At 55.6% G+C, this 24,272-nt stretch overlaps 1 protein-coding gene across 5 annotated transcripts in view; it reads left to right on the top strand.

The window, feature by feature from the left end:
• Window positions 1-10,145, top strand: part of LINGO1 (leucine rich repeat and Ig domain containing 1) — a 194,988-nt gene extending 184,843 nt beyond the window's left edge. For 4 of the 5 annotated variants that reach the window (XM_037833339.1, XM_037833343.1, XM_037833342.1 and 1 more), the window contains one exon: window positions 7,252-10,145. In XM_037833339.1, the coding sequence (XP_037689267.1) occupies window positions 7,252-9,108 (1,857 nt within the window). In that variant the 3' untranslated portion in view covers window positions 9,109-10,145. Of the gene's footprint in view, window positions 1-6,567; window positions 6,608-7,251 lie in introns of those variants that run through there. The other variant, XM_037833341.1, reaches the window with a different exon arrangement.
• The last annotated feature ends 14,127 nt before the right edge of the window (window positions 10,146-24,272 follow it).

The following is a 24,272-nucleotide window of genomic DNA, read 5'->3' as shown; positions in this document are numbered from 1 at the left end:
TTGCTGTTGCTCTCGTAGGGTGGCCAGAGGAGTGGGCTGGGGCATTCCTCAGATGCCCAGGGCCACGAGGGGACTCCAGGGCAGCTGGGGCAGCAAGGGGTGCCTGGTGGCTTCCTGAGCTTTACATCCCCGAGCAGGCAGCCATGCCATACCCAGTCAGCACCCTCCAGCTCGGGCTTCGCCTGAGAGGCCCGGTGAGCCTCTCACCTGTTGGGGAGGATTGAGTTTCCAAGTGTGCCTAATAGATGGGGCTGGTGGCACCAGGCCAGGGAGGGCTGAGAGTGGCGGGAGGACAGGCAGCGGACACACACACACCCATACCCAGGCTGCACACATGGGTGCCTGCTCTCTCTCTCTCTCTCTCTCTCTCTCTCTCTCTCTCACACACACACACACACACACACGCACACGCACACACACCAGAGGGCCAGCAACCCTTTACCAGAACCAAGAGCTGGAGGAAGGTAAAGAATTCATACACGACAAAGGACACGACCTCAATTTTCTTCCAGGTTGGTTTTTCTCTCCCCGTGGGGGGTGGCTGAAGGAGGAGGAGAAGGGCAGAGGGGAGGGCAGACCAGCCCAAAGAGGAGACAGACAGACGCTGCCCTGCTGCCTGGCTGCTCCTGCTGGGCCGCACAGTCGCACAGTCGCCCAGAAGCTCAGCCTGGGAGCCAAACCCATCCTCTCGGGGACCCTGCCACCCCCCACCCCACCCCACCCCGCCCCAGGGCAGCAGGCAGCTCTCCCTCAGCATAAACTGGCCAGTGTTTTCCCCTTTAGCAGCTCACACCTTAAACTGTTATCAGCCATTCACACCTCTGCAGGGATTAGCCTTGGAAAGCCAGATGGAGAGTCTTTAAAAGGAGTTGGGGCACTGGGGTCAGGATTTGGGGTTGGAGAAAAGCAATTAGGAGTCCCTAGTCGCTCTCAGATTGACCAGGACATAAACACCTCCAGCTCCACAACATGTTGATCTTCCCTCTGCCTAAAATGCTGCCACCCAGCCGCCACGCCCCCTACTTTGCCCGTGGAAAATCTATTTGTATTTCAGTCCGAGCTTGCATGGCACCTCTGCTGCCTCCTCCTCTAGGAAGCCCTTATTAAGAGCCTAGGAGGTGGAGGCGAGAGTGTGTCCCACTCCTGTAGCTCTTGCAAGCTGGCCCCGCACTGTGTGGTGGCCCTCTCTGCCCCTTTAAGACAGCCAGGGCCGCAGGTGGCTGGAGTGAGCCTGAGGGGCCCAGTTCTGTAGCCCTGGGCCAGAGGTTTTAGGGTGTGTTTACCACCACCACCTCCCCCCATCACCCTGCCTTGTCCTTCTCAGCCTGGCCTTAGCCTGGGGGTTGCCCATGGCTTGGGGGTATTGAGCTAAATCAGAACTAGCCCTGTGCTGGGGGCTTTCAATCTAGGGGAAGGAGGCCAGGAACTCGGCAGAAGCTCCATTGGGAGCATGGGAGGGAGACAGATAAAACACCCAGGCAGTGGTAGGCCGAGCGTCGCCTGAGATGCAGAGGTGACCCACAGGAGGGGCTTCTTTCTGGGGACCTGAGGAAAGGTGCTTGGGGGAAGAGTCCCTTGAGTTGGGTTTTGAAGGCTGCATAGGAGTTCTCCAGGCATGGAGCAGTGGATAGTCGACCATTGTTGTGGGAGAAAGGGCCTGGGCTGGAGTGGGCTGGAGTGACCTGGTGTGCCTTCTGGGCAGGCTTCATGCCTCCCCCCTTCCCCCACTCCACCCCACCCCCAGCCACACTGGCCCTGCTGCCTCCTGAGCCTGAGTAGTGCATTTCCAAGCAGACACGCTTTATCGTTTCATAAAATGAATCCAACGGCTCTGTGCACTGGAGCTGAAGGCAAAGGGACCTCAGACCAGCTGGGTTGCAGGGAAGATGACCTTGTCCTGCCTCTGTTTTGGGATGCCCCTGGCCCCAGGCTCTGACTCACTGGAGGAGCTCAGGAAACGGTAGCTGCGTCCGCAGGGCAAGCTCTTCACCTCCTCCTGCCTCCTGCCCCCTGGCCTGCACCGAGCCCCACCCACCCTCCTTCCTCCCACCTCCTCTATCTTTTCTGCCATCTCTCTTCCCTCTCTCTTTCTCCTGTGTCACCGGCCATCTTCCCATCCAGTTTTTCTCTCTGAGTGGCTCTGTCTCCCTATTCCTGTCACCTTTCGCCTCTCCAGTGCTCTCGTTCTTTTCCTGGCCATGGAGCTGGGTAGGTCCTAGGCAGATGCCCTCTCTTTTTCCTGTCTGCCTTCTCACCTGCCTCTCTCCTGCTGCACATCCAGCCCTAGGCTCCCACAGAGGGTGCTGGGGCAAGCTGAGCTGGTGCACACCTGCCTCATTGCCCAGGGAGGAGGCTGAGCCCAGCGTGGTCATCCTGGGTCACATGGCCAGCGATGGAGGCTGGCCAAAGATCCAGAGGCCTTGGCACCCAGAGCGTCATGGGCCCCAGCCAATAAGTGGACGCCTCCTTGCCAGGGATCTCATCCCTGTGTGTGCTGGGGATTCCTGAGATCCCTGAGGAACACTGAGCGGGAGCGCCATGAAATATTGATACTGGAAACCTAAAATAACTAAATCTTCTGTCCTGTGCTGCAGCCGACCCCAAATTAGGTAAGATTCTAGCATAGATAGCAGCAGATACAGGAAAAAGTATGGTGGAAAAACACTGAAAATTCAGCATCAACAACATTTTCTGACATTTGAACAAAGGCTTTGGTTGGGTTTGGGGGTCTGGACACCTGGATGCAGCTATCTAAGAACTGGTGCCCTCTCTTAGCTCTGAGGGCCTCACCCTGGCACAGCCCTGGCCTGCTGGCCCCTCCCCTGGAAGGGCTTGCAGGATCCTAGAGAAGCCCCCCTTCGTTACAGGCAGCTCTTGGGGCGGGCAGCTCAGTCAGGAGGAACATAGCCCTGTCATCTCCTTGCTTTGTGGCCTAAGGCAAGTGAATTCTTTTTCAGAGCCTCAGTTTTTCTCTTCTGTAAACTGGGAACAATATCTCCGTGGAATGCTGGTATTCCTGAGATGGTGTGTTAAAACCCAAAGCCTGGCCTGTGGCAGGTGTTATGCAAATGTTAGACCCATCTCTTGTGTGGATCTGGCTTGGTTTTGTTAGAGGAGACATGCCCCTGCCCTCAGAGGTCTCCAGACACTACTTTGGGGGATCCCTGACCTCCCTCAGGTGATCCCCTGCCCCTTCCATCTCCACCAGTCACCCTCCCCGACCCTGAGCCCCTGGGAGCACAGCCCCATGTGAGGCCCCAGACAGGGGAGCTCACCAGCTTGGGGCCACTAAATAGATCTTCCAGCCCCGTTGGAACCACAGTGTGGGGCCTGGGCCCCCACTCTCCTTCATCTCCTAATCAGGTTTGAGGATGTTGACTTTGCAGCAGGAAAAAGTTCGGTTTCTGTTTTTGGCTCCTTCAGGGACCCTGGAATCCAGCCCCTCCCTGCACTGGGGAGGACAGGCCAGAGAGGACAGGCACTTGCCCCAGGTCACACAGTGGGCTGGTGCTTGAGCAGGCCGCCTCTGCCTGGCACATGAGTGAGGGTGTGCGTGGTGGCAGGTGGCCTGTCCATCCCACTTGGGGGCAGCTCAGAGCCTGGGGCTCGCCCTCCGCAGCGGTGGTGTCATGTCTCAGCTTCCTGCCACCACTGTGGGACTCGGAAGGACTCGTCGGCATTGGGGTCTGAGCCCTGGGCCCCAGCTTGGCTCTCCGCTGCCTGCCCACCTGCCTGCCTTTGATGTGTATTTCTTTTCTCTTTATTGGTCCAATTTTTAAACCCTTGCTCTTGTGGGAAGCCCTTCAGGGGGCAAGAATCCAAAATAAAACACTGATTAAATGCATAAAACACCTCTCCTTGGCAATTGCAGAAAGTAATGAGCGGTATTAATTGTGCCAGGACGGCAGGAGCGGCACACTGCCCACCCAGCAGTTTGGGTGACCCCCTCAGACATGCCCCTGCCAGCATCCCTAGATGACAAGGCTGCAGTGGGGGTGTTAGATCCGGAGACTAGGCCCAGCGTGCTGTACTCTTGCTGTGCCAGCTTGGGCAGGCACCTTAGCTTCTCCGGACTCAGTTTCCCCAACATTCAGACCAGCCATATATAAAAGGCAGGGAGTGAAGCAATTCAGAGGATGTGCCCTGCTGGAGCTGCCTGGTCCTTTGGAGCATGGCCTGTTGCTCTGCAGATCTAATTGCCAGGCCCAGGGATGGCAGCTGCATAAAGCAAGGCTGACCAGCTTGTTTGAATCCCCCAAGTTTCCCATTGCTCAGTGGGCCTGTCCCAGAATCAACCCCATAAGATGGGCTTCAACCTCTGCAAAAACTCACTCATGGACACGTACTTCCTTTCAAAGAACAATCATGGGGGTTGGTTCTGTACCATACCTCAGGCTGAGGCTGCAGATACAGTGGGGCTCTCACTGTCTAGCAGTTGAAACAAATGAACCCAGGACTGTCTGACTCAGGATTAAACTCATGTTACAAGAGCAGCACTAGCCCTCTTTGCTCAGGCCACTGGGAAGCTCTCACTTAGGCATTATGCAGAACTTTGTGGGATTTGTTCCTGCTGGGCTTCCTTTCTTTAGCTTTATCTTTTTATCATCGTGAAGCATAATTTTTCCATCAGTCTCAAGTCCTTTTTGGAATGAGGTATTCTACATATCAGTTACATAATGTTGCTAATAAGAATAAGATGATTCAGTATTGTGAGTGTGAGATGACTTCTGACTGAGTTAGGTCAGGATGGCTTTATTGAGGAGGTGGCCTTTGGGGTGGAAGGCCACAAAGGCTGCCAGGACAGAAGGCTGGGATAGTTCTCCAAAAGGAGAGAACTGCATGAGCAACGGCTTACAGGCTGCAATGTGCAGAGCAAGGTGGGGCTAACTGGGTGGCCTCACCGGGTGGGGGCAGCGATAGGTAGGTTGAAGCCAGGTCATGGAGACTTGCGTGCCAGCTTTGTGCCTGTATGACATGAGGGTGGCCTGTGTCCTCATTCTCCCCCATCACATCCCACCAGCACCCCAAATGACGGCCTCGGCCTCCTTGCCAGCAGCTCTCACCTTGCCCACTGGTGCCAAAAGTCCTGTTTACCCTGTGAGGTCCCTAGGCTCACACCCACGTCAGCCCCAGATGCTGGTCCAATTACTTATTGATCATCTGTCAGGATGTTTGCTTTTCTGGTGGGTCACTGGAGCGTGTGTGGCTGTGGAAAATGGCCTGGTGGGGGTGGGGGGAGGCTGAGCCACAGAGGAGTCTGGAGATAGAGGGTGAGAGGGGCTGGGGCAGGGAGTGGACAAAGCAGCCCTTGGGGATAGAACTCCTTACAGATTCCATAACATGTCAGTGACAGCCAGAGCCCTTCCTGGTTAATCAGTCACTTAGTCGATCAGCAACGAGGGAATGCCAGTCAGTCCTGGGAGACAGGCAGCATTGGAAAGTACGTGGCTTTGGAGGCTAACAGACTAAGGCTCCCATCTCAAATCTGTCCCCTCTACTGGCTGGGTGTCATTTGGCAGCCACAATCTCTCTGAACTCAGTTGCCTTAAGGGTTGAAATGTGGATGACAAGACCTTGTGGCCTTGAAAGCAAGGGCTGTTTGAAGGTGTGGGGAGGGAACGGAAGGGGTTGGAAAAGGACCTGAACTGGGGTGGACAAGTGGGACCCTCCCTTTCCCACAGCAAGCTCCCCTTGGGGCCATGAGGATAGGGTTGGTGGGCATTGCTAGCAGAGACCTGGGGTGCCAGAGGCTGGGGTAGAGGAGGAGGGATGGATCCACCTACTACCAGCAGCAAGAGGGCTGCGGCTTCGCACCCAGACACCATCTGCCCCACCTCCTGGAGGTTCGGAGCTGCAGTAGCTCTCAGGTTCGGGATCAGCCCTCCCAGCCACCCTGCACACCAGCCTCAATTTCCCTGCAGAACACAGGGGTGGGAGGAGATGGAGGGGTGGCTGGGGCAGAAGTGGGAGCAAGTAGCCTCTGAACAAGGAATGGGACAGAGCCTTGGGGAGCCAGATCCCACACATCCCTTGCTCACTCCTCCTTCCTGCCTGTACTCAAGCTGGGTCCCCTCCTGTCATCCGAGCCCTGCGTGGTCCCCAGTGCCATGGTAAGGACCAGCCTCTCCAGGGCTGCCCGTGCTGTCCCAGGCAGTGGGAGTCTGCCTGGCTTCTCCCTCAGACCAGCTGCACAGGAGGAAGGCAATAGGAACCCTGAGAGATGGACCAATGAAGGCTGGGGAGGAGGGTCTTTTGGGGTGAGCACTCTCCCTATTGGGGCTCAGAAAGAACTTCTCAAGAGAAGGGGGTATTAAGTTAGGCCTTGGAGATGGGTAAGGGCATTCTGGGAGGAAATAACTATAGGAGCAAAGGCCAGGAAGCTGGAAACACAGATTCTGGGCCCTGAGCTCGGGAGCCTGAGCTGGGGTCACTGTTGAGACATGGAAAAAGGGAAGAGCCAGAGAGAGATTCCACAGGGAGGCCCAGTGGGATTGCAGGGGGAGAGGAAGGGTTGGAGGGAGGCATCAGGGCTGGGTCCTGGCTTTCTGGATGGGAGTGCCCTCCTCTGATCTAGGCTCCCCATCTGGAAGCAGAGTCTTGAGCACCAGTAGGTGCCACTGGGAGTCTGTTGGGTTTGCTGGCTGCACAGGGACTCTTGGGTCAGGGATCTCAGCTGCAGTGCTGGTGGGAGGGGGCCGTGGTATCTTTGCCTGGGGAAGCTCAGGGCTAAAGGCTGGGAGGGTGGGGACCCCAGCAGCTTCAGGAGACTTTGACCCAGCCACCACACTCCTCTCCTGGGTTGCTCCAAGGGCGGCTCAGCAGATCTGGCTTTAAACCTGCTGAGCACTGGGGGAGGATGAAGCTCAGGGAGGGAGGGTGCGAGCCCAGAGTTGCATTGCCCATAGGTAAAGGAAGCAGACGTAGCCTATGGTGTCAACACCACGCTTCTCTGAGGAGACTCCACCCCTTCCCTGAACCCCCTCTACCCAGGGGGATGCTGGGAGGTTCCTTTGGGTGGGCTCTGAGCAAGGTAAGGGGCAAAGAGGAAACAGCATGGGGTGGTGGAAGACCTCTGGCTGGGCGTCTGGACCTTGCCATGGGGTCCCAGGCAGGTGTCACATGTTACTCTAGACCCCACCTTCCTATCTGGGTTCAGGGCATCCTGAGGGGGCACAAGGGGCTCAGGGCAGGGTCCAGCCAAACGCTGTCCTCTAACCGCCACCTCTGTCCTGTGCTTGTCCCTGGCTGCAGGTGAGCAAGAGGATGCTGGCAGGGGGCGTGAGGAGCATGCCCAGCCCCCTCCTGGCCTGCTGGCAGCCCATCCTCCTGCTGGTGCTGGGCTCGGTGCTGTCGGGCTCAGCCACAGGCTGCCCACCCCGCTGCGAGTGCTCCGCCCAGGACCGCGCTGTGCTCTGCCACCGCAAGCGCTTTGTGGCGGTGCCCGAGGGCATCCCCACCGAGACTCGCCTGCTAGACCTGGGCAAGAACCGCATCAAAACCCTCAACCAGGACGAGTTTGCCAGCTTTCCACACCTGGAGGAGCTAGAGCTCAACGAGAACATCGTGAGTGCTGTGGAGCCCGGCGCCTTCAACAACCTCTTCAACCTCCGGACGCTGGGTCTCCGCAGCAATCGCCTGAAGCTCATCCCCCTGGGCGTCTTCACCGGCCTCAGCAACCTGACCAAGCTGGACATCAGCGAGAATAAGATTGTCATCCTGCTGGATTACATGTTCCAGGACCTGTACAACCTCAAGTCGCTGGAGGTTGGCGACAATGACCTCGTCTACATCTCCCACCGCGCCTTCAGCGGCCTCAACAGCCTGGAGCAGCTGACGCTGGAGAAGTGCAACCTGACCTCCATCCCCACCGAGGCGCTGTCCCACCTGCACGGCCTCATCGTCCTCCGGCTCCGGCACCTCAACATCAACGCCATCCGGGACTATTCCTTCAAGAGGCTCTACCGGCTCAAGGTCCTGGAGATCTCCTTCTGGCCCTACTTGGACACCATGACCCCCAACTGCCTCTATGGCCTCAACCTGACGTCCCTGTCCATCACTCACTGCAACCTGACCGCCGTGCCCTACCTGGCCGTGCGCCATCTGGTCTATCTCCGCTTCCTCAACCTCTCCTACAACCCCATCAGCACCATTGAGGGCTCCATGTTGCATGAGCTGCTACGGCTGCAGGAGATCCAGCTGGTGGGTGGGCAGCTGGCCGTGGTGGAGCCCTACGCCTTCCGTGGCCTCAACTACCTGCGTGTGCTCAACGTCTCCGGCAACCAGCTGACCACGCTGGAGGAGTCGGCCTTCCACTCGGTGGGCAACCTGGAGACCCTCATCCTGGACTCCAACCCGCTGGCCTGCGACTGCCGGCTGCTGTGGGTTTTCCGGCGCCGCTGGAGGCTCAACTTCAACCGCCAGCAGCCCACGTGCGCCACGCCCGAGTTCGTCCAGGGCAAGGAGTTCAAGGACTTCCCCGACGTGCTCCTGCCCAACTACTTCACCTGCCGCCGCGCCCGCATCCGGGACCGCAAGGCCCAGCAGGTGTTTGTGGATGAGGGCCACACGGTGCAGTTTGTGTGCCGGGCGGACGGCGACCCGCCACCAGCCATCCACTGGCTGTCGCCCCGCAAGCACCTGGTCTCGGCCAAGAGCAACGGGCGGCTCACGGTCTTCCCCGACGGCACGCTGGAGGTGCGCTACGCCCAAGTACAGGACAACGGCACATACCTGTGCATCGCGGCCAACGCGGGTGGCAATGACTCCATGCCCGCCCACCTGCACGTCCGCAGCTACTCGCCCGACTGGCCCCATCAGCCCAACAAGACCTTCGCCTTCATCTCCAACCAGCCGGGCGAGGGAGAGGCCAACAGCACCCGCGCCACCGTGCCTTTCCCCTTCGACATCAAGACCCTCATCATCGCCACCACCATGGGCTTCATCTCTTTCCTGGGCGTCGTCCTCTTCTGCCTGGTGCTGCTGTTTCTGTGGAGCCGGGGCAAGGGCAACACGAAGCACAACATCGAGATCGAGTACGTGCCCCGCAAGTCGGACGCGGGCATCAGCTCCGCCGACGCGCCCCGCAAGTTCAACATGAAGATGATATGAGGACGGGGTGGGGGGCGCAGGGACCCCCGGGCGCGCCGGGCAGGGGAAGGGGCCTGGCTGCTGCCCACTCACTCCCCGGTCCTTCCCGCCTCCTCCCTGCCCCTCCAGCACACTCTTTTTCTCCCTCCCACCCCGGCCCTGCTGCACCCCCGCCAGCAGCCCTCACCACCTGCCCCATTTCTACCAGGACCTCCGCAGCCCAGGCCTGGGGACCCCACCTCCACGGGGGCGCACACTGACAGACTGGAGTCGGAAGCCCACGAACCAACACGCAGCACAGTCAATAATTCCATTAAAAAAAAAGTTACGAACTTCCTCTGTAACTTGGGTTTCAATAATTATGGATTTTTATGAAAACTTGAAATAATAAAAAGAGAAAAAAACACACAACTATTTCCTATAGCTAGTCGGAATGCAAACTTTTGACGTCCTGATTGCTCCAGGGCCCTCTTCCAACTCGGTTTCTTGTTTTTCTCTTCCTCCTCCGCCTCCTCCTCCTCCACCAATTCTTCCTTCTTTCTCTTCTCTTCCCCTATGGGGAGGGATCTCTCAGGAAAACAGGAAAGGCGGTTCTGGCCCCACCCACCCACCCACGCTGTGAGGGTGGCCACCAGTTGCAGGCTGGGTGGCAGGTCCAGGCCCAGCTCTGGGCTGGCTGTTAACGGGGAGCAGGTGGAGGGGATGGGCTGCCCCGTGGGGCAGGGCCTTCTCCCGGCTGCCGGGCAGCTCCACCGCTGGGGGCAGGGCCTGGGTCGGGTGTGGCTGAGACTGGAAGGTGCTGGGTCCTCCTGGAGGTCAGCACAGCCCGTGGAGAGAGCCGGGACCGAGGCAGGCCCGAGGCCTGGCTTCTGGTCCCAGCCCTGCCGCTGCCTCACTGAGTGGCCTCGAACAGGTCACCGGCCCTCCTTGGGCCTCAGTTTTCACATCTGTACAAACGGGAACGTGACTCCCTGCCCTGCCTACCTCACAGGGCTGTTGTGAGGAATTGAGATGATGTATGTGAAACACTTTGTAACCTGTAAAGCGCTGTGCACATGTGGGTGACTGTTCTCATTATGGTCGTTTTTATCTCACTGGGGCTGCTGAAGGGACCTCCGTGGGGGCAGGTCTGGGCGGTGCCAGGGGAAGGGAGGCTCGGGGACTTCCAGAGGATCTTTCTAGGACAGCGGCCTGGGCGTGGCCAGAAGCCACGTCGGGAGGTGCAGCTCTAGACCCACGGTGGGGTCCTGAGGCCCGGGGTGAGCAGCAGAGATTCTGTCACCTGTGCTTTGTGTGTGTGTGGGGGGCATCCAGGCAGACGTCGCCTCCCGCTTTGGCCTGGGCCTAACCAAGACCACCAGCTCTCACCAACCTTTCCGCAAGCATTTCTCGAGTTCCTACTGCATGTCACTTTCCATGAGGAGTGCCAGCCTGTGGGGGTTGGAGGAAGCAATTCTGGGACTGCCCTTGGCACCTCCTGAACCCCATTCACCCTATCTTCCCCAGGCCATCTTCTGAGCCTGTCCTGGGTGTCCCAGGCTTTGAAGGGTTCTGGGTTCAGGACTGGGGTCTCCTGGCACATGAGCTGACCAGGAGGGGCAGATTACATGCCTCCCCCACCCACCCACCCTTCACACCAAACCTAGATCCTCTAATGCAACCCTGGAAAGGGATCCCCCAGACATGAAGTGTGAAGAGTCAGGTAGATCACCCCCTAACTTTTCCAGAATCTATGGACCTTCACTCAGCTAGCAGACCATATGTCCCCCCTGACCCCCACATCTCACTCAGGCAGGGAGGGGCACCAGGGTCAGGGGGCCTGGCTTCTCCCCTCCAGGTTTTGTTCTCCTTGGGTACCCCTTGAATACAGTCCCAGCGTGGGCCCCAGAGTGGCCCTCCTGCCCATTACCCCTCAGGCTAGAGGGAACTCCAGCGATGCAGGAACCTACGGGCAAAGCTGAATGGGGTGGCGGGGAGGTGGAGGGACCAAGAGGGAAGTCAGCCTCTGGCAAAAGGAAGCTTCCAGAATGCACTCCCCCCAATCAGGGCTCTTCCTGGGGCTCACAGGCCAGCCCTGATTCACTCTCATTTCCCACCCAAGCTGAACTTGGTAGCTGTGTGCCCAGCACCTCCTAACCCGAGCCTCTCGTGGCGGGGCAGGACAAGCAGAGTCTGCCATGGAGTTGGCACCCAGTCACTTACTCACCCACCCACCCACCCATCCATCCAATCCCAGGCCCACCTAAGAGCCTGCTCCACTCCTGGCCCCTGGCTGACGCTGTCTGCAGCCAATAGCTGGGTTAGCCTGCCCTCACCCCCATCTCCCAACTACCACTGCAAGACTGATCTGAGGAAGGTTCGAGCCCTCTGAACTGTGGTTTTATCCTCTGGGAAGAAACAGGATCCTTTCCAAGTAGGATCCTGGAATATTGGTATGGAAAAGGTTGAGGGTGCCAAGGGGCAGCCTAGGCTGATGGTTATAAGGATCTGAGTTTTGAGATCAAGTCCAAGTGAGTTCCAGCTGTAACTAAGCTGCGTGCGATAGTTACATAATCCCTCTGAGCCTCGTGCTACTAATCTGTAAAATAAAGATAATCCTACTTCCATTTGGTCATTAGGGCAATTGAATAAGGAAGTGTGGGGACAGTGTCTGGCACTCAGTAAGTCATCTACAAGGGGTGGTGGTGACGATCATCACTGAGTCCAGCTCACACAGATGCACAGGCTGAAGACCAGAGAGGGTGACGGCTTATCCAAAGTCACACAGCTTCTAAGTAACAGGACTGGAGCCTGATTTGACTTCCAGAGCTGCAGCCTTCTAACCTTGGTTTGGGGCTTCTCAGAGGTGGGCCACCCCTTTGGGAACACAAGAGACCAAGAAAGGCGTCCTCAGGTCTAGGGGTGGCCTGCACACAAGAGCCCAGTGGCATCAAGGATTCAAGACCTCAACAGGCATGCCCACCTCCGAGAAAGACCAGAGCCCAGATTCTCCGTTGTTCCAGCCCTGGAAGCCCCCATCTGCTCTGTCAGCCACTGCAAGAGGCAGCCCTGGGATTGTCACTTAACCCCTCTGGGACGCCTGGATCCCTGAGGCTTCACGAGGTTCTGGTAAGAGGAGGGGGACCAGGGGGCCAGTTCATTCTTGGCTACAGGGAGGGAATTGGACCCCTGAGGAAACGCAAGGCCACAAGAAAATTATTAGGTTGTTTTCAGATGGGGGAGAGAAGCAGTTGGGAGGTGTCAGGGCCTGGGGGCTGGGCAGAGCCCGGGCTAGGAGTCAGGAGGCCCAGGTTCCAGTCCTGGCACTGCCCTTTCCTACCTGTGGGACCTGCTGAGGCATTCTGGCCTCAGTCTCTCCATCTGTAAAGAAGGGTGTTCTAGTTTGCTAATGCTGCCGGAATGCAAAACACCAGAGATGGACTGGCTTTTATAAAAGGGGGTTTATTTGGTTACACAGTTACAGTCTTAAGGCCATAAAGCGTCCAAGGTAACACATCAGCAATCGGGTACCTTCACTGGAGGATGGCCAATGGTGTCTGGAAAACCTCTGTTAGCTGGGAAGGCATGTGTCTGGCATCTGCTCCAAAGTTCTGGTTTGAAAATGGTTTTCTTCCAGGATGTTCCTCTCTAGGTTGCAGTTCCTCAAAAACGTCACTCTTGGTTGCTCTTGGGGCGTTTTTCCTCTCTTAGCTTCTCCGGAGAAAGAGTCTGCTTTCAACGGCCGTCTTTAAACTGTCTCTCATCTGCAGCTCCTCTCTCAGCTTCCGTGCATTCTTCAAAGTGTCCCTCTTGGCTGTAGCAAGCTCACTCTTTCTGTCTGAGCTTATATAGTGCTCTGGTAAACTAATCAAGGCTTATGCTGAATGGGCAGGGCCACACCTCCACAAAAACTATCCAATCAGAGTTATCACCCACAGCTGGGTGGGGCACATTTCCATGGAAACAACCTAATCAAAACGTTCCAGCTTAATCCCCACTACTATGTCTGCCCCCACAAGATTGCATCAAAGAACATGGCTTTTTCTGGGGGACACAATACATTCAAACCGGCACAGAGGGTAATGAACTCAACTGCTGCTAAGAGCCCTGCCAGATTTAAGGAGGAACATCCTGGGAAGTCAGGCTGGAGAGGCTACTTTCTCCATGGCATGCCAGCCTCTGAAGGGGAGAGGAGGACCACATACGCCCCATCTAGGCACATGCACAGCTGGAAGCCGGAACCCAGAGGTGATCCTGGTGGCCCCAGTCTATCTCAGGCCCCATGGGGTTGTGGAGTCAGGATATCCTGCTACCTCAAGGCCTGTGGGGAGTTGGCTTCTCTGCCCACCTTTCAGCCTTGGTCAAAAAAGGTGAGGCTGGAGCTAAGCTATTGAGCAAAAGGCAAGATATTGAATCCTGAGAGTCCAGCCTGCTTTCCGGAGGCCAAGACCAGAAGCAGCCTCCGGGCCAGCTACTCAATGAGACAGACATGCCTTAAAGAGAAAGAGGGAGAGGATCGGGAGCCTATCCTGGACGAGCAAGTGGACCCAGCCATGGAGGGCGTCCATGAGGGTGAGTAGTAGAGGGGAGCAGCAAGCGCCCTGTTTTACCCCTTGCAATGAGATCCCACCTGTTTTACCCCTTGCAATAAGAATATGAGGCTCAGAGAGGTGAATGACCTGTCTAGGGTCACACAGCAGAGTGGCAGATGGAGCACGGACTTTGAGATCAGGCAAATCCCATCTCTACCACTGAGTCTCATCTGCAAAAGGGGGTTAAGAAATCCTATGTTTTCGGGTATTTGGGAAGATTGAAGACTGTTGTAAAGTGCCTACCTATACAGTGTCTGACACCTGGTTGGGGTGCACTAATGATTTTTCTTACTGGCATGACATCTCTATAGACAGGGAGGGTAGTGATTGGATTCAAGGGACTGTATAAAGGACACAAAGGGATCCAAAGGAGCTGGACCTCCACATGGGAAGGGAAATCAAATCTGAAGGCCTCAAGGCTATGGGAGGTGGATGAGAGCAGACACTGGGGCTGCCACCGCTGTTGCCCAGGACAGAGAGTGGCCATGTCCTGGGTATGTGTTTGGGGGCAGTGGAGGTCACAGGGAGCACAGAAGGAGGGGTCAGAGGAACAGTGTAGACTCCAGGCAGGAGCCCAGACGTCCAGAGAGTTCTGTTGCCAGCCTGGGCCTGGGGCCTCTAGGGGCCTGAAGTTAGAGTTCAAGAGTTACAAGGAACAGGGACCACACAGATCAATTTACGGGACCCTCAGAACCTGATTCCATGGTCTCTTGCCTTTGCAGCTTCTCTCCCCAGCTTGGTATTCTCTGATGACATGACAGCCTGTTGCAGGACTGAAAATCACCCCAACTCCCATCCAGGAACCCCAGCTCTAACCCCCTGCATAGTCTGACTTACTATAGTCTCTGATCTCTTCATGCATATTCTCCAGAGAAAGAATCTGATTGGTCACCTACCAGCCTCTGACTGGCTGCCTCTAAGCCAAGTGCCCACCCCCTTCATCCAGTCAGTGGTGGCCAAAGGCCCCAACCCTGTACAAGTCTGTTTGGGTAAAGAGGGTACAGAAGGATTAGGGGGCTGTATAAATTATCTATTCCTGCTTAACAACTGCCCCCAAAACTTAGTGGTTTAAAACATCCTTTTACTTGTTCCCAAGTCCCAATTCTGCAATTTGGGCAGGAACTTGGTGGGGACAGCTCATCCCCGTTCTGCGTGGTGTCAACTGGACCTGAAAAACCCACGGTGGCTTTGGGCCATGTTTCTTTCTTCAGCTGGGATGGCTGCCTGGGCTGGAGACCGGCTGGCTTCCCTCTCTCCACTCAGTTTCCCCAGCAGCCTACCTGGACTTCTTTATGTTGGCTCAGGACTCCAAGATGACAAGGAAGGGAGCTGCCAGGTCCCTTGAGGTCCAGGCCAGACATCACTTTTGCTCCGTGCTGCTCGTTAAGGCAAGGCACAGACCCATCCAGATTCAACGGGAGGCAGGATGGCCCCAGCCCCTGATGGGAAGAGCTGGGAAGGTTTTTTCAGCTGCCTTTAGAAATAACCGTGCACCATGACTTCTACAGTGCCAGTTTCCTTTTTGGGGCCATTCTTTGGTACACAGGCCTCTCCAATTGACCCAGAAGTAGGGGCCTCAGAGAGCGGTGGTGACTGGACCAAGCAAGGATCTACATCTGGTAAGTAAAGAGCCAGGACTTGAACCCAAGTTTGCTGCCCTCTGGTCCAGTGTCATTTCCACAGTAAGCAGAAGCAGGAAGCAGTGAGTACAGGGGAAAATATAGCAATAATGTTAATAGCTACTCTTTATCCGGGGCTTGTGCCAGGCACCAGGCCAGATGCTTCACCTGGGCCTACCCTGAGGGGGCCCTAATATGCTCAGTGCTGGATGAGAACACTGAAGCTCAGGGAGCAGAAGTGGCTGCCTGGGCCCCGGCTGGTCAGCGTTGAAGAAGATATACTGAGGCAGCCAGCACTACGCTGCAGACAAAGCACCAGCTGGTCCCCTGCCTTCTAACCACTCTGGACTCAGGCTTCTCATCTGTGAAGTGGGCACAGCCACATCACCTCCCGGGCCTCCTTCCCTGGTGGGATGGGATAAGTCAGTGGTGGGGAGTGTGCTATGGCACAGGTGGGTGAGCAGGTGGGGGGGCTTCTGCCAGTCAATTCCCCCAAGTGGCTCCCACCCACCTGGCATCTAGCTGGGCCCAGAGACCAGGGCAGAATGTGCAAGGCTCAGTATCTGTTCTGAGGACATGGCAACCTGGTCTTGGTGCCTGCTGGGCAACTGGGGACTACCTAGCAAGAGTCTGAGAACAGTGGCCATGCAGAGCAGTGCTGGGAGGACAGAGCCCTCCTCTAGGAGCTCTGCCCTGAGGAAGCTGATTGCTCAGCCTGTAAAGGGTTTTATAGCTGCCCCATAAACCTATTATGACTCTTTCTGAATCCCCAGCCCAGGCTGTCGTCATGCCAAGTGATGGTGCTGGTGTCTGGGAAGGCCAAGTAGGGTCTTTGGGGGAGCCCGATGACAGAGGCTGAGAGACAGACCTCCAGTGTCTTCAGCCCCAGACCCTCACCTCCCAGCAGCTTCACACTCCAGCCCTCATGCCCAGGTGTGGCCCCAACAGGGACCAGGGCCTGGCTTTCCCTGCACCTCCCCCCAGCAGTTCCATTCCCACCCCCTCATTCCTGGCCTGGGCTGTGACATACCACCATGGAGACAGCCAATCCTGGGAGGGATCAGCAGGATGTTCTGGAAGAACAAGAGGAGGAGGCAGAAACTGGAGGCGGAAGAGAGAGAAAGCCAGGCAGGAGAAAGAGCCACAATCCAGGCCCCCCAGCTCCCAGGGTCCTGAGCTCTGCTCAGTGGCAATGATGAAAGTGACTGTCTCCCTGTTTTGATAAGAAACACGAGGCTCAGAGAGGCTGAGCCACTCCCTGAAGTTGCACAGCTAAGTGGTGGCACCTCAGAAAGCACAAAATGCTCCTTGTGTGCTCCCATTTTGCAGATAAGGAAACTGAGGTACAGGACAGGGAAGGACAGGTGCAAAGTCATGAATCGGGTCATCAGCTCTGACTCAGCCAAACTGGGGAGCTACAGGGAAGTGACCACCGGTGCCCGGAAAACCTCTCTCCAGGAAACACAAGGTCAGACTGGTCCAGAGGAACACCCAGACACAGAGGAGGGGGCAGCTGGAGGCCTGACTTTGCTTGCTGACTAGAAGACATTTACATAGCTCGTTAAAAAATATGACCTCGTAAAGAGGAGGGACGCATGCACAGTAAAGCTTTGTCCCCTCCACCGCCAGGCCCCAGCGTCTCTTCAGGGACACTTCAAGGGCACAGGGAGCAGGGGTGGGGGCATGTGGCTGCCCTCTAGCAGCACCCAGAGCGGGGTCGGGGAGAAGCTTCCTGGGTGTCTGTCTCTCCTTGCCCCATCTGGAGCCCAGCACAGGGAGGCAGAGACATCTCACCAGGCCCTCCATACTTCCCTGCTGACCCTTCCCAAGGGCCCAAGAGGTACTGCCCTGACCGGGTCTCCCCACTCCCTTCCCATGTCAGGATTCACCCCAGCTTTCAGTGGTGAACCCCATCCCACCGCTCCACCCCCACACTGCTGCAGGAGTGAAGCAGAGTTACGGCCTCTCTAGCAGAATGACATTTATGGCCCAGCCCTGCGCTTGGGCCCATAAATCCCCTTGCCACACTCTGTACCAATCGTGCCGTTGCCTGGAACAGAGGGCCAAGGGCCTGCCTGCCCAGGCCCCGGCCACCTCAGGGCTACCTCTGGCCCATCCCCACAACCTTCATCATTTGCTGCTCAGGCTGGAAGCAGGACAGCCGATGCCCCAGGAGGCCCCGCCATCAGAGCAACTCCCCCCCCCCCCCCCGCACACACACACACACCCTGAAGGTCACCTTTCTGGAATCTTCTTGTGTTCTGCTAAAGAGTGGTGAAAGGAGAGGAGCCCAGGGTCTCCCTGCCCTCCTCTCCCAGCTCCTGTCCCTGCCCCACAGTCATTCCTAAGAGGCTTGCCTCCGAGAGCCTGCCACTCTTCTGCCACCTAGGGTAAATCTCTGCCCCTTGCCTCACTTTCCCTCCGTACAGCCAGGCTCCCAGGGGGAGCACCAGCAGCCAGAAGCACTGAGCAGGACTGACTGACCGCTGGCTGGCACCTGGCTGGCCAGGATCCAGGACAGCTGTTCCCTTTCTCCTGCAGGGAAGCTGAAAGGGACAGGGACACTGCAAGGTTGACGGGCCCCTGTGGTCTCCTGGAGGCAGATGAGATGCTGGAAGTGTGGGGGTAGACAGGGGAGATTGCTCTGGGTGGGGTAAGACAGAAAGCTAGAGAGCTGGGGCAGCCCACGATGGGTTCCCAGATTCCTGCCGTGCCCCTTAGCTGGCCCCCCATCCTCCACCAACCCTCCCTACCACCACAAAAGAAAGCTTTTCCAAACACACTTGTAGGAAGGGGAGAGTGGGATAGGAGGTTGATGAGGGAATAACTCCCAGGGAGGTACCCTGCAGCTGAGGGGCCCTGTGCCCCAGACCTCTTTTAGACAGTGGAAGGCCAAGGTATAGTCACGATGTGTGTTGAAGAGCAGATGCGGGAGATCAAAGGCAGGTGTCAGTTTTCCAAGGATCAGCAGACCCTCAGCACTGGGTCCGTGGCTAAGGGTGAGATTCTGCTCTGTACTTGCCCTTGCTGCCTGCCTTGGGCCAGGGGAAGAATCTCCCCCTCCTGCTGCCGCTCAGTGCTCCTGTGGGAGGATAGGGACAGGTGTGTACAGGTGAAGCAACTAGGGAAGCTAAGGCAGAGTGTGTTGTGGCACACCATCTGGGCAATGGGGAGCTACGGTGGGTGTTTGAGCAGGGGAGAAACACATCTCAGAGTCTAAGGAGAAAAGATCTGGGGTGTGGGAGCCAAAGACACAAACACAGAAGACCCTTCTTTAGGGTGAGTATGTACATCTCTCTGCTCACATACACACACACACACACACACACACACACCCCTATCCCAGCAGACTCACACATGCACACACAACTCACATTTGTACAGTCTCACACATTGTCCCACACAGACATGCAGCAAGTCATGTATCCACATACAAACCTTTTCATAAGCACCCATGCAAACACACACCATCAGTGTACGCACCGGATAATAGCTGTTCACATATGTACACCCAACTCTCACCCGTTCATTCACACTAATGCGCAGACCCCAGAACAGTCCCCCTCTCGCACGCACACAGAGGTTAGGGCACGCACACCGCCCGCTCTACCCAAGCCACGCCCCAACCAAGCTCCGGCCATCTGGGTCCTCCCAGAGTCCCACGCCCCGTCCCCCATCCTGCGGTCTCTTTCCTCCATGAGATCAAACCGCGGCCAGGCCAGACCCGTGCTCAGTGCTCACGCACTCTGCACACACACGTGAGCCTGCACACCTACATGCACACGCTGGGACAGCAACCTGCCGCCTCGCCCCGCGGCCGGCCAGTGAGAGTGCGCTGGGCGGTGTCGCCTAGGCGATCAGAGGGAGCAGACTGTCTACTGGCTGGGCGTGTCCGGGAAGGGCGTGGCCGTGGGCGTGGCCATGGGAGGGGCGTGGCCACGGGGACGCACTTCACTCAGGAGTCTCGTGCCCTTGTCTTTCAAGGGTTAGAAGGCAGGGCTGGGCTGAGACGGGAGTAGGGGTGCCTCAGAGGAGTGCAGACATTGAGATGGAAAGGAGCCCTAGCGACCCCGGTCCCTCTAGACGGGCTAGTGATGGGTGTGCATCTTGGCCAAAGGTGCCATGTATGGCTGGCCCCATAGATCTCCCGGGGGACTTGGTTGGAAGGCTCTGCTCCAGGGGCACCTTTAAAACCAAATCAGGTGGCCTCTTCTCAGCCGATTCTGAAGAGATTGCATTGGCCTCCTTTCTCTTCCTCAGATGTCCCAAGGTCCTTCCCCTGCAGGCCTCCCCACATTCTCTCTCCCCAGCTTGGGATGTTCCCACCCCTTCTCCGCCAAGCACAGACCACACACTCACACACATATGTACACACTTCTTGTCGCCTGGCAAAATTCTGCTCATGCTATAAGTGACTTCCTCAAATAGTCTCATCCCCATCACCAGCCCTGCCCCCATTCTAAATTAATCCCCTGATTTAGGGTCTGCCAAAATTGAAAGACAAAGCATACCAAGAGGGGGATGCTGGTCAAAGGGGCCAAGTGTAGGGGTTTGTGGGATCTGTAGCCAGACCACCTGGGTCCAAATCCTGGCTCTGCCATGTACTAGTGATGTGACAGGGCATGCAACTTGTAAGGATCAAATTCGATAATGTCCACAAAGCAGTTAGGATAGTGTCTGGCACAGAGTTCACAAGCAATGAGTGTTTGCTTCTACTCTTACAGACTCCCATTATATACAATGCCACCTTTCCCACACAGCTTCCAGCCCCAGCCTTCAATCTTTACCCTGGATCAGGTGACTCACAGGTGGTGGGTGACAGAGCTTGTCACACAATCAGGCCCATCCCAACACCAGATCCCCTGTCAGAGAGGGAAGCTTTCCCATCAGAGTAGAAATTAAGAGGCTAAGGCGACAACCAAACATAATTGTCTTCTACCCTATTTGGTGGATAAACTTTCTCTTTCTCTCTCTCACTCTTGCTCTCTCTCCCTTTAGGACCAGAAGCAAACATGATTTTAAAGCCGGCCCGTAGTGAGACTTTGCAGGCCTTTCACATGCTGCCCACTCCTGGCCTGTCCTGGGTAAGGGCCTGTGATTCTCTGCCTTGGCGAGAGAGGCTCCTGGTCATTCCACCTGCTCCCCATGTAAAGGGGGGTGGGGGATGTTCCCTGCACAGGGAGCGCTCTCAGCACCAGGAAGGGGCTTTGCTCAAGGACTTCTCTCCATGCTTCCATCCCGTACTAGGTATAATTTAATTTCTAATTAGACATTGATCTAGGATTATTTATGCCCAGCTCCATCCTGAAATCTCCCTTCTACCTTGTCTCCTAGCTCTAGGTGAGGTCCCAGCCCAGCCCAGCTCTTACTCTCTGGGTGATGCAAGTCAACTGGTTTCCCCTTCCTGAGGTTCACCTTCCCATGTACGAAATGGGTAGACGTTCTTGTCCTTGAACCCTCCCTCCCTCCTGCCTTCCCTCCTCATATTCACTGAGTACCTACATTGAGCCAGTCACCTGGCTGGTCACCAGGGATGTTATGAGGAACAAGACTAGCAAAGTTCCTGCCCTTGGAGTCTGACTGGGGGAGACAGCCCCCGACTAGCCAATCGCTCAGATAATACACAACTAAAAATTGTGATTGGAGCTATGAGAGATCTCACAGGATGGGATAGGAGTGGGCTCTGAGGTCCTCCAAGCGCTCTGTGATTTGGGAACAATGAGGACAATGGCACTGCTCCTTTCAGGGCACACCATGAGTGCAGACCCTTGGCCTCGCTCTCCTGCAGGATTTCTCTGAGCCTGGGCCCACGTGGAGCTGTCCTCAAATGGTCAGCCCCGCCCTCCTCTCACGCCCTCTCTCCACTCTGGGGGGAGCAGGCAAGCAACATCCCCCTGCCCCTCAGCACTGCAGGACCTCCTCTCTGCCCTGCTTTGCATAATCAGCTTCCGGTGAGATTCCACTGGGAGTGATTTGGCACACCTTGGTTTATGCCTTGAGCTACAGTGATCAGCCAGGCGCCCTGTGGCACGTTACTGCAGTTCTCTAAAACAGGGGTAATTGTTCCCACCCGGCAGGGCTGTGGGACGCCTGAAAGTAGTGCCGGTGGAAAGTCCTTGGCCTGTGGAATATCGCCACTAAGTGCCAGCTGCTGGCATTCTCTGGGCTCCAGGGCAGATCAACCGAGGCTACAGGGGCTTGTGAATCTCTTGGGCTGGGATAACTTTTAGCTTTTACTTCTGACTGTATCCAAAATGACCTGCTTGCAAGGGATAGAAGCCCATTTAAAGATATTCTCTAAAAAGGGGGTTTCTCTAAGGACATGGAGTCTCAGGGAAGCTTACCACGGTAAGCCCAGGAGATGGAGATGTGCTTCCTCTCTCCTCTTGGCTCAGCTTCTGGCGGCACAGCGGCTCAGGTCACCTGTCCCTCTCGGCAGAGGGAGTGGCTTCCTCTGCTGCCCAATCAGGGGGTGCCTGACTGATGACAGTCACCCTAAGATGGCAGCCTCAGCTTCCCACAGCCAACTCGCTCATCCTCTGGTTCAGCTCCAAATTCCCAAGAGAAACTATGATTGGCCCAGATTAGGTCTAACCAGTTGAGGCAGGGTCAGGTGGTAAGGAAGGCCACCTCTTCCAGGCTGCAGGAGAGGCAGAGTCTTTAAGTAGGAGTGTGGTGGAGTGAAAATGATGGTTTTCCCTAGTCCAGCAGTTCTCAACCCTGGCTGCACACTAGAATCACCAAGGGAGCTTTAAAAAAATATTGATACCTAACTCCCATTTCCAGAGATTCTGATTTGATTGGCCTGGGGTTCTGCCTGGGTAACAGGAGTTGCATGAGTTCCCCAGGTGATTCTAATGTGCAGCTAAGGTACAGACTTTAAAGACTTCCTGGTCCACACTGCATGTCCCGGTTTGCTAATGCTGCCGGGATGCAAAGTATCAGAAATGGATTGACTTTTATAAAAGAGGGTTTATTTGGTTACACAGTTACAGTCTTAAGGCCATAAACTGTCCAAAGTAATGCATCAGCAATCGGGTACCTTCACTGGAGGATGGCCAATGGTGTCCGGAAAACCTCTGTTGGCTGGGAAGGCACGTGGCTGGTATCTGCTCCGGAGTTCTGGTTTCAAAATGGCTTTCTCCCAGGACGTTCCTCTCTAGGCTGCAGTTCCTCAAAAATGTCACTCTCAGTTGCTCTTGGGGCGTTTGTCCTCTCTTAGCTTCTCCATAGCAAAAGTCTGCTTTCAACGGCGGTCTTCAAACTGTCTCTCTTCTGCAGCTCCTCTCTCACCTCCTGTGCATTCTTCAAAGTGTCCCTCTTGGCTGTAGCAAGCTCACTCCTTCTATCTGAGCTGATATAGTGCTCCAGTAAACTAATCAAGGCCCATGCTGAATGGGCAGGGCCACACCTCCATGGAAATTATGTAATCAAAGTCTTGCTATAATTGATTGAGTCACATCTTCATGGAAACACTCAAAGAATTCCAATCTAATCAACACTAATACATCTGCCCCCACAAGACTGCATGAAAGAATATGGCTTTTTCTGGGAGACATAATATATACAAACTGGCACACTGCAGTTTAGTCTCACTTAATTAAGGCAGGTGAGAAGTTCATGCTCCACGGCCTAAATCAGTGTTTCCCAAGCCAGTCCCAAGAGAAGATAAAATCAAAATCCTGATTCCCAGGCCTGGCCTGGCCCTACTGAATCAGACTATGTGGGAGGATCCTTGTTATTCTTATCACCAAGCAAGGTGGGGACACAGGGCTAAATGATACCTTTACCCCCCATCGACATTCTTGACATGCAACCATGGGGGGTGGGGACAGTCAGCCCAAATATAATGAAAACTTCTATGTAGAAAAGGGGGGAAATAGAAATAAGCTTACAGTCATCAGCTAAGGCTAACCAGTCTCCTCTGCTTCTCATGAGAAGAGTAAGGCATGGGAGCCGACTTTGACTTCCCCAGATCTCCATGCTAGAAGAACAGAGCAGACTTCTATTGTTCTATCTGCTCATAAGGGCCCCTTCTTTTTGTGAGGTGCCTCCCACAACCACCCCCCTCTAACCACGTGGTGTGAATAGGAACTGTCATCCTATTTAACCCACCGCCCTGGACATGGCTTAGTCTGGGGGTGGGTACCTGACCAAGCTGGGCCAATCATACCCATATTCCTTGCTGCTATGACTGGATGACGAATTAGCACCTGCCCCAAGTGCAGGTAATCAGAACACTTCCCTAGGATATTTGAACTTGGGACCAGAGAATGCCAATATTGGTTTTTCTCTGGAGCTGAGGCTGGGAAAGGTGAGCCTCGTGGCTACCAAGAGCCAAGTTCCCAGTTCATAGAGGATGCAAGGAGAAGCAGAATCAAATTGTGGGTAGTGTCCTGGCAAGAAATGAATCCATGATTCTGCTTTTCTCTGTGGTCCCCAGATCCTGGCCAAGGTCTAGGTCCCAGCAACTAGAGGACACCGCATTATTAGCAGCTTGGTCACCACATACCATGGGTCACTGGCTCCCCACTTCATCCCTTCCCAGCTAATTCCACATTTTATCTGATGAGTCTGTTTCTTGTCACTTCATTCCTGGTGTTAGCCTCTGTCTTAGGGCCAGTTTCAATGGATTCATGCTCTGTGCAAAGTGCCCTTTGAACGTAAGGTTACAAAAGAAATTTTAAGAAACACGATTGCAGAAAGAACTGCCAGGACTCCTTCTCCCTAAATGGAAAACCATCTTCTGTGTCTGTCTTTACCTGGAGCTAGAGAGGCTCTCAACTCTGCTATCCTCTCCACATTCACTCCATTCTCTTCCTTGTCTTTGCCAACTAAGCTTCTCCCCTCACTTATTAAGTTGCAAATGGCTGAGCTTGACAACCCCAGAATGGCAGCCCTTGAGGAGGCAAACACAGCCTTGGATTTCAGTTCCGGCAGCTAACCTAATCTCTGTGCCCTGATTTCAAATTCCCATGAGACAGCTTCTGATTGG

This window comes from Choloepus didactylus, chromosome 4 (genome assembly GCF_015220235.1).
Source record: "Choloepus didactylus isolate mChoDid1 chromosome 4, mChoDid1.pri, whole genome shotgun sequence".
Taxonomy (NCBI): domain Eukaryota; kingdom Metazoa; phylum Chordata; class Mammalia; order Pilosa; family Megalonychidae; genus Choloepus; species Choloepus didactylus.
The sequence above is the reverse complement of the archived record's forward strand: the minus strand, read 5'-3'. Positions and strand labels throughout refer to the sequence as shown.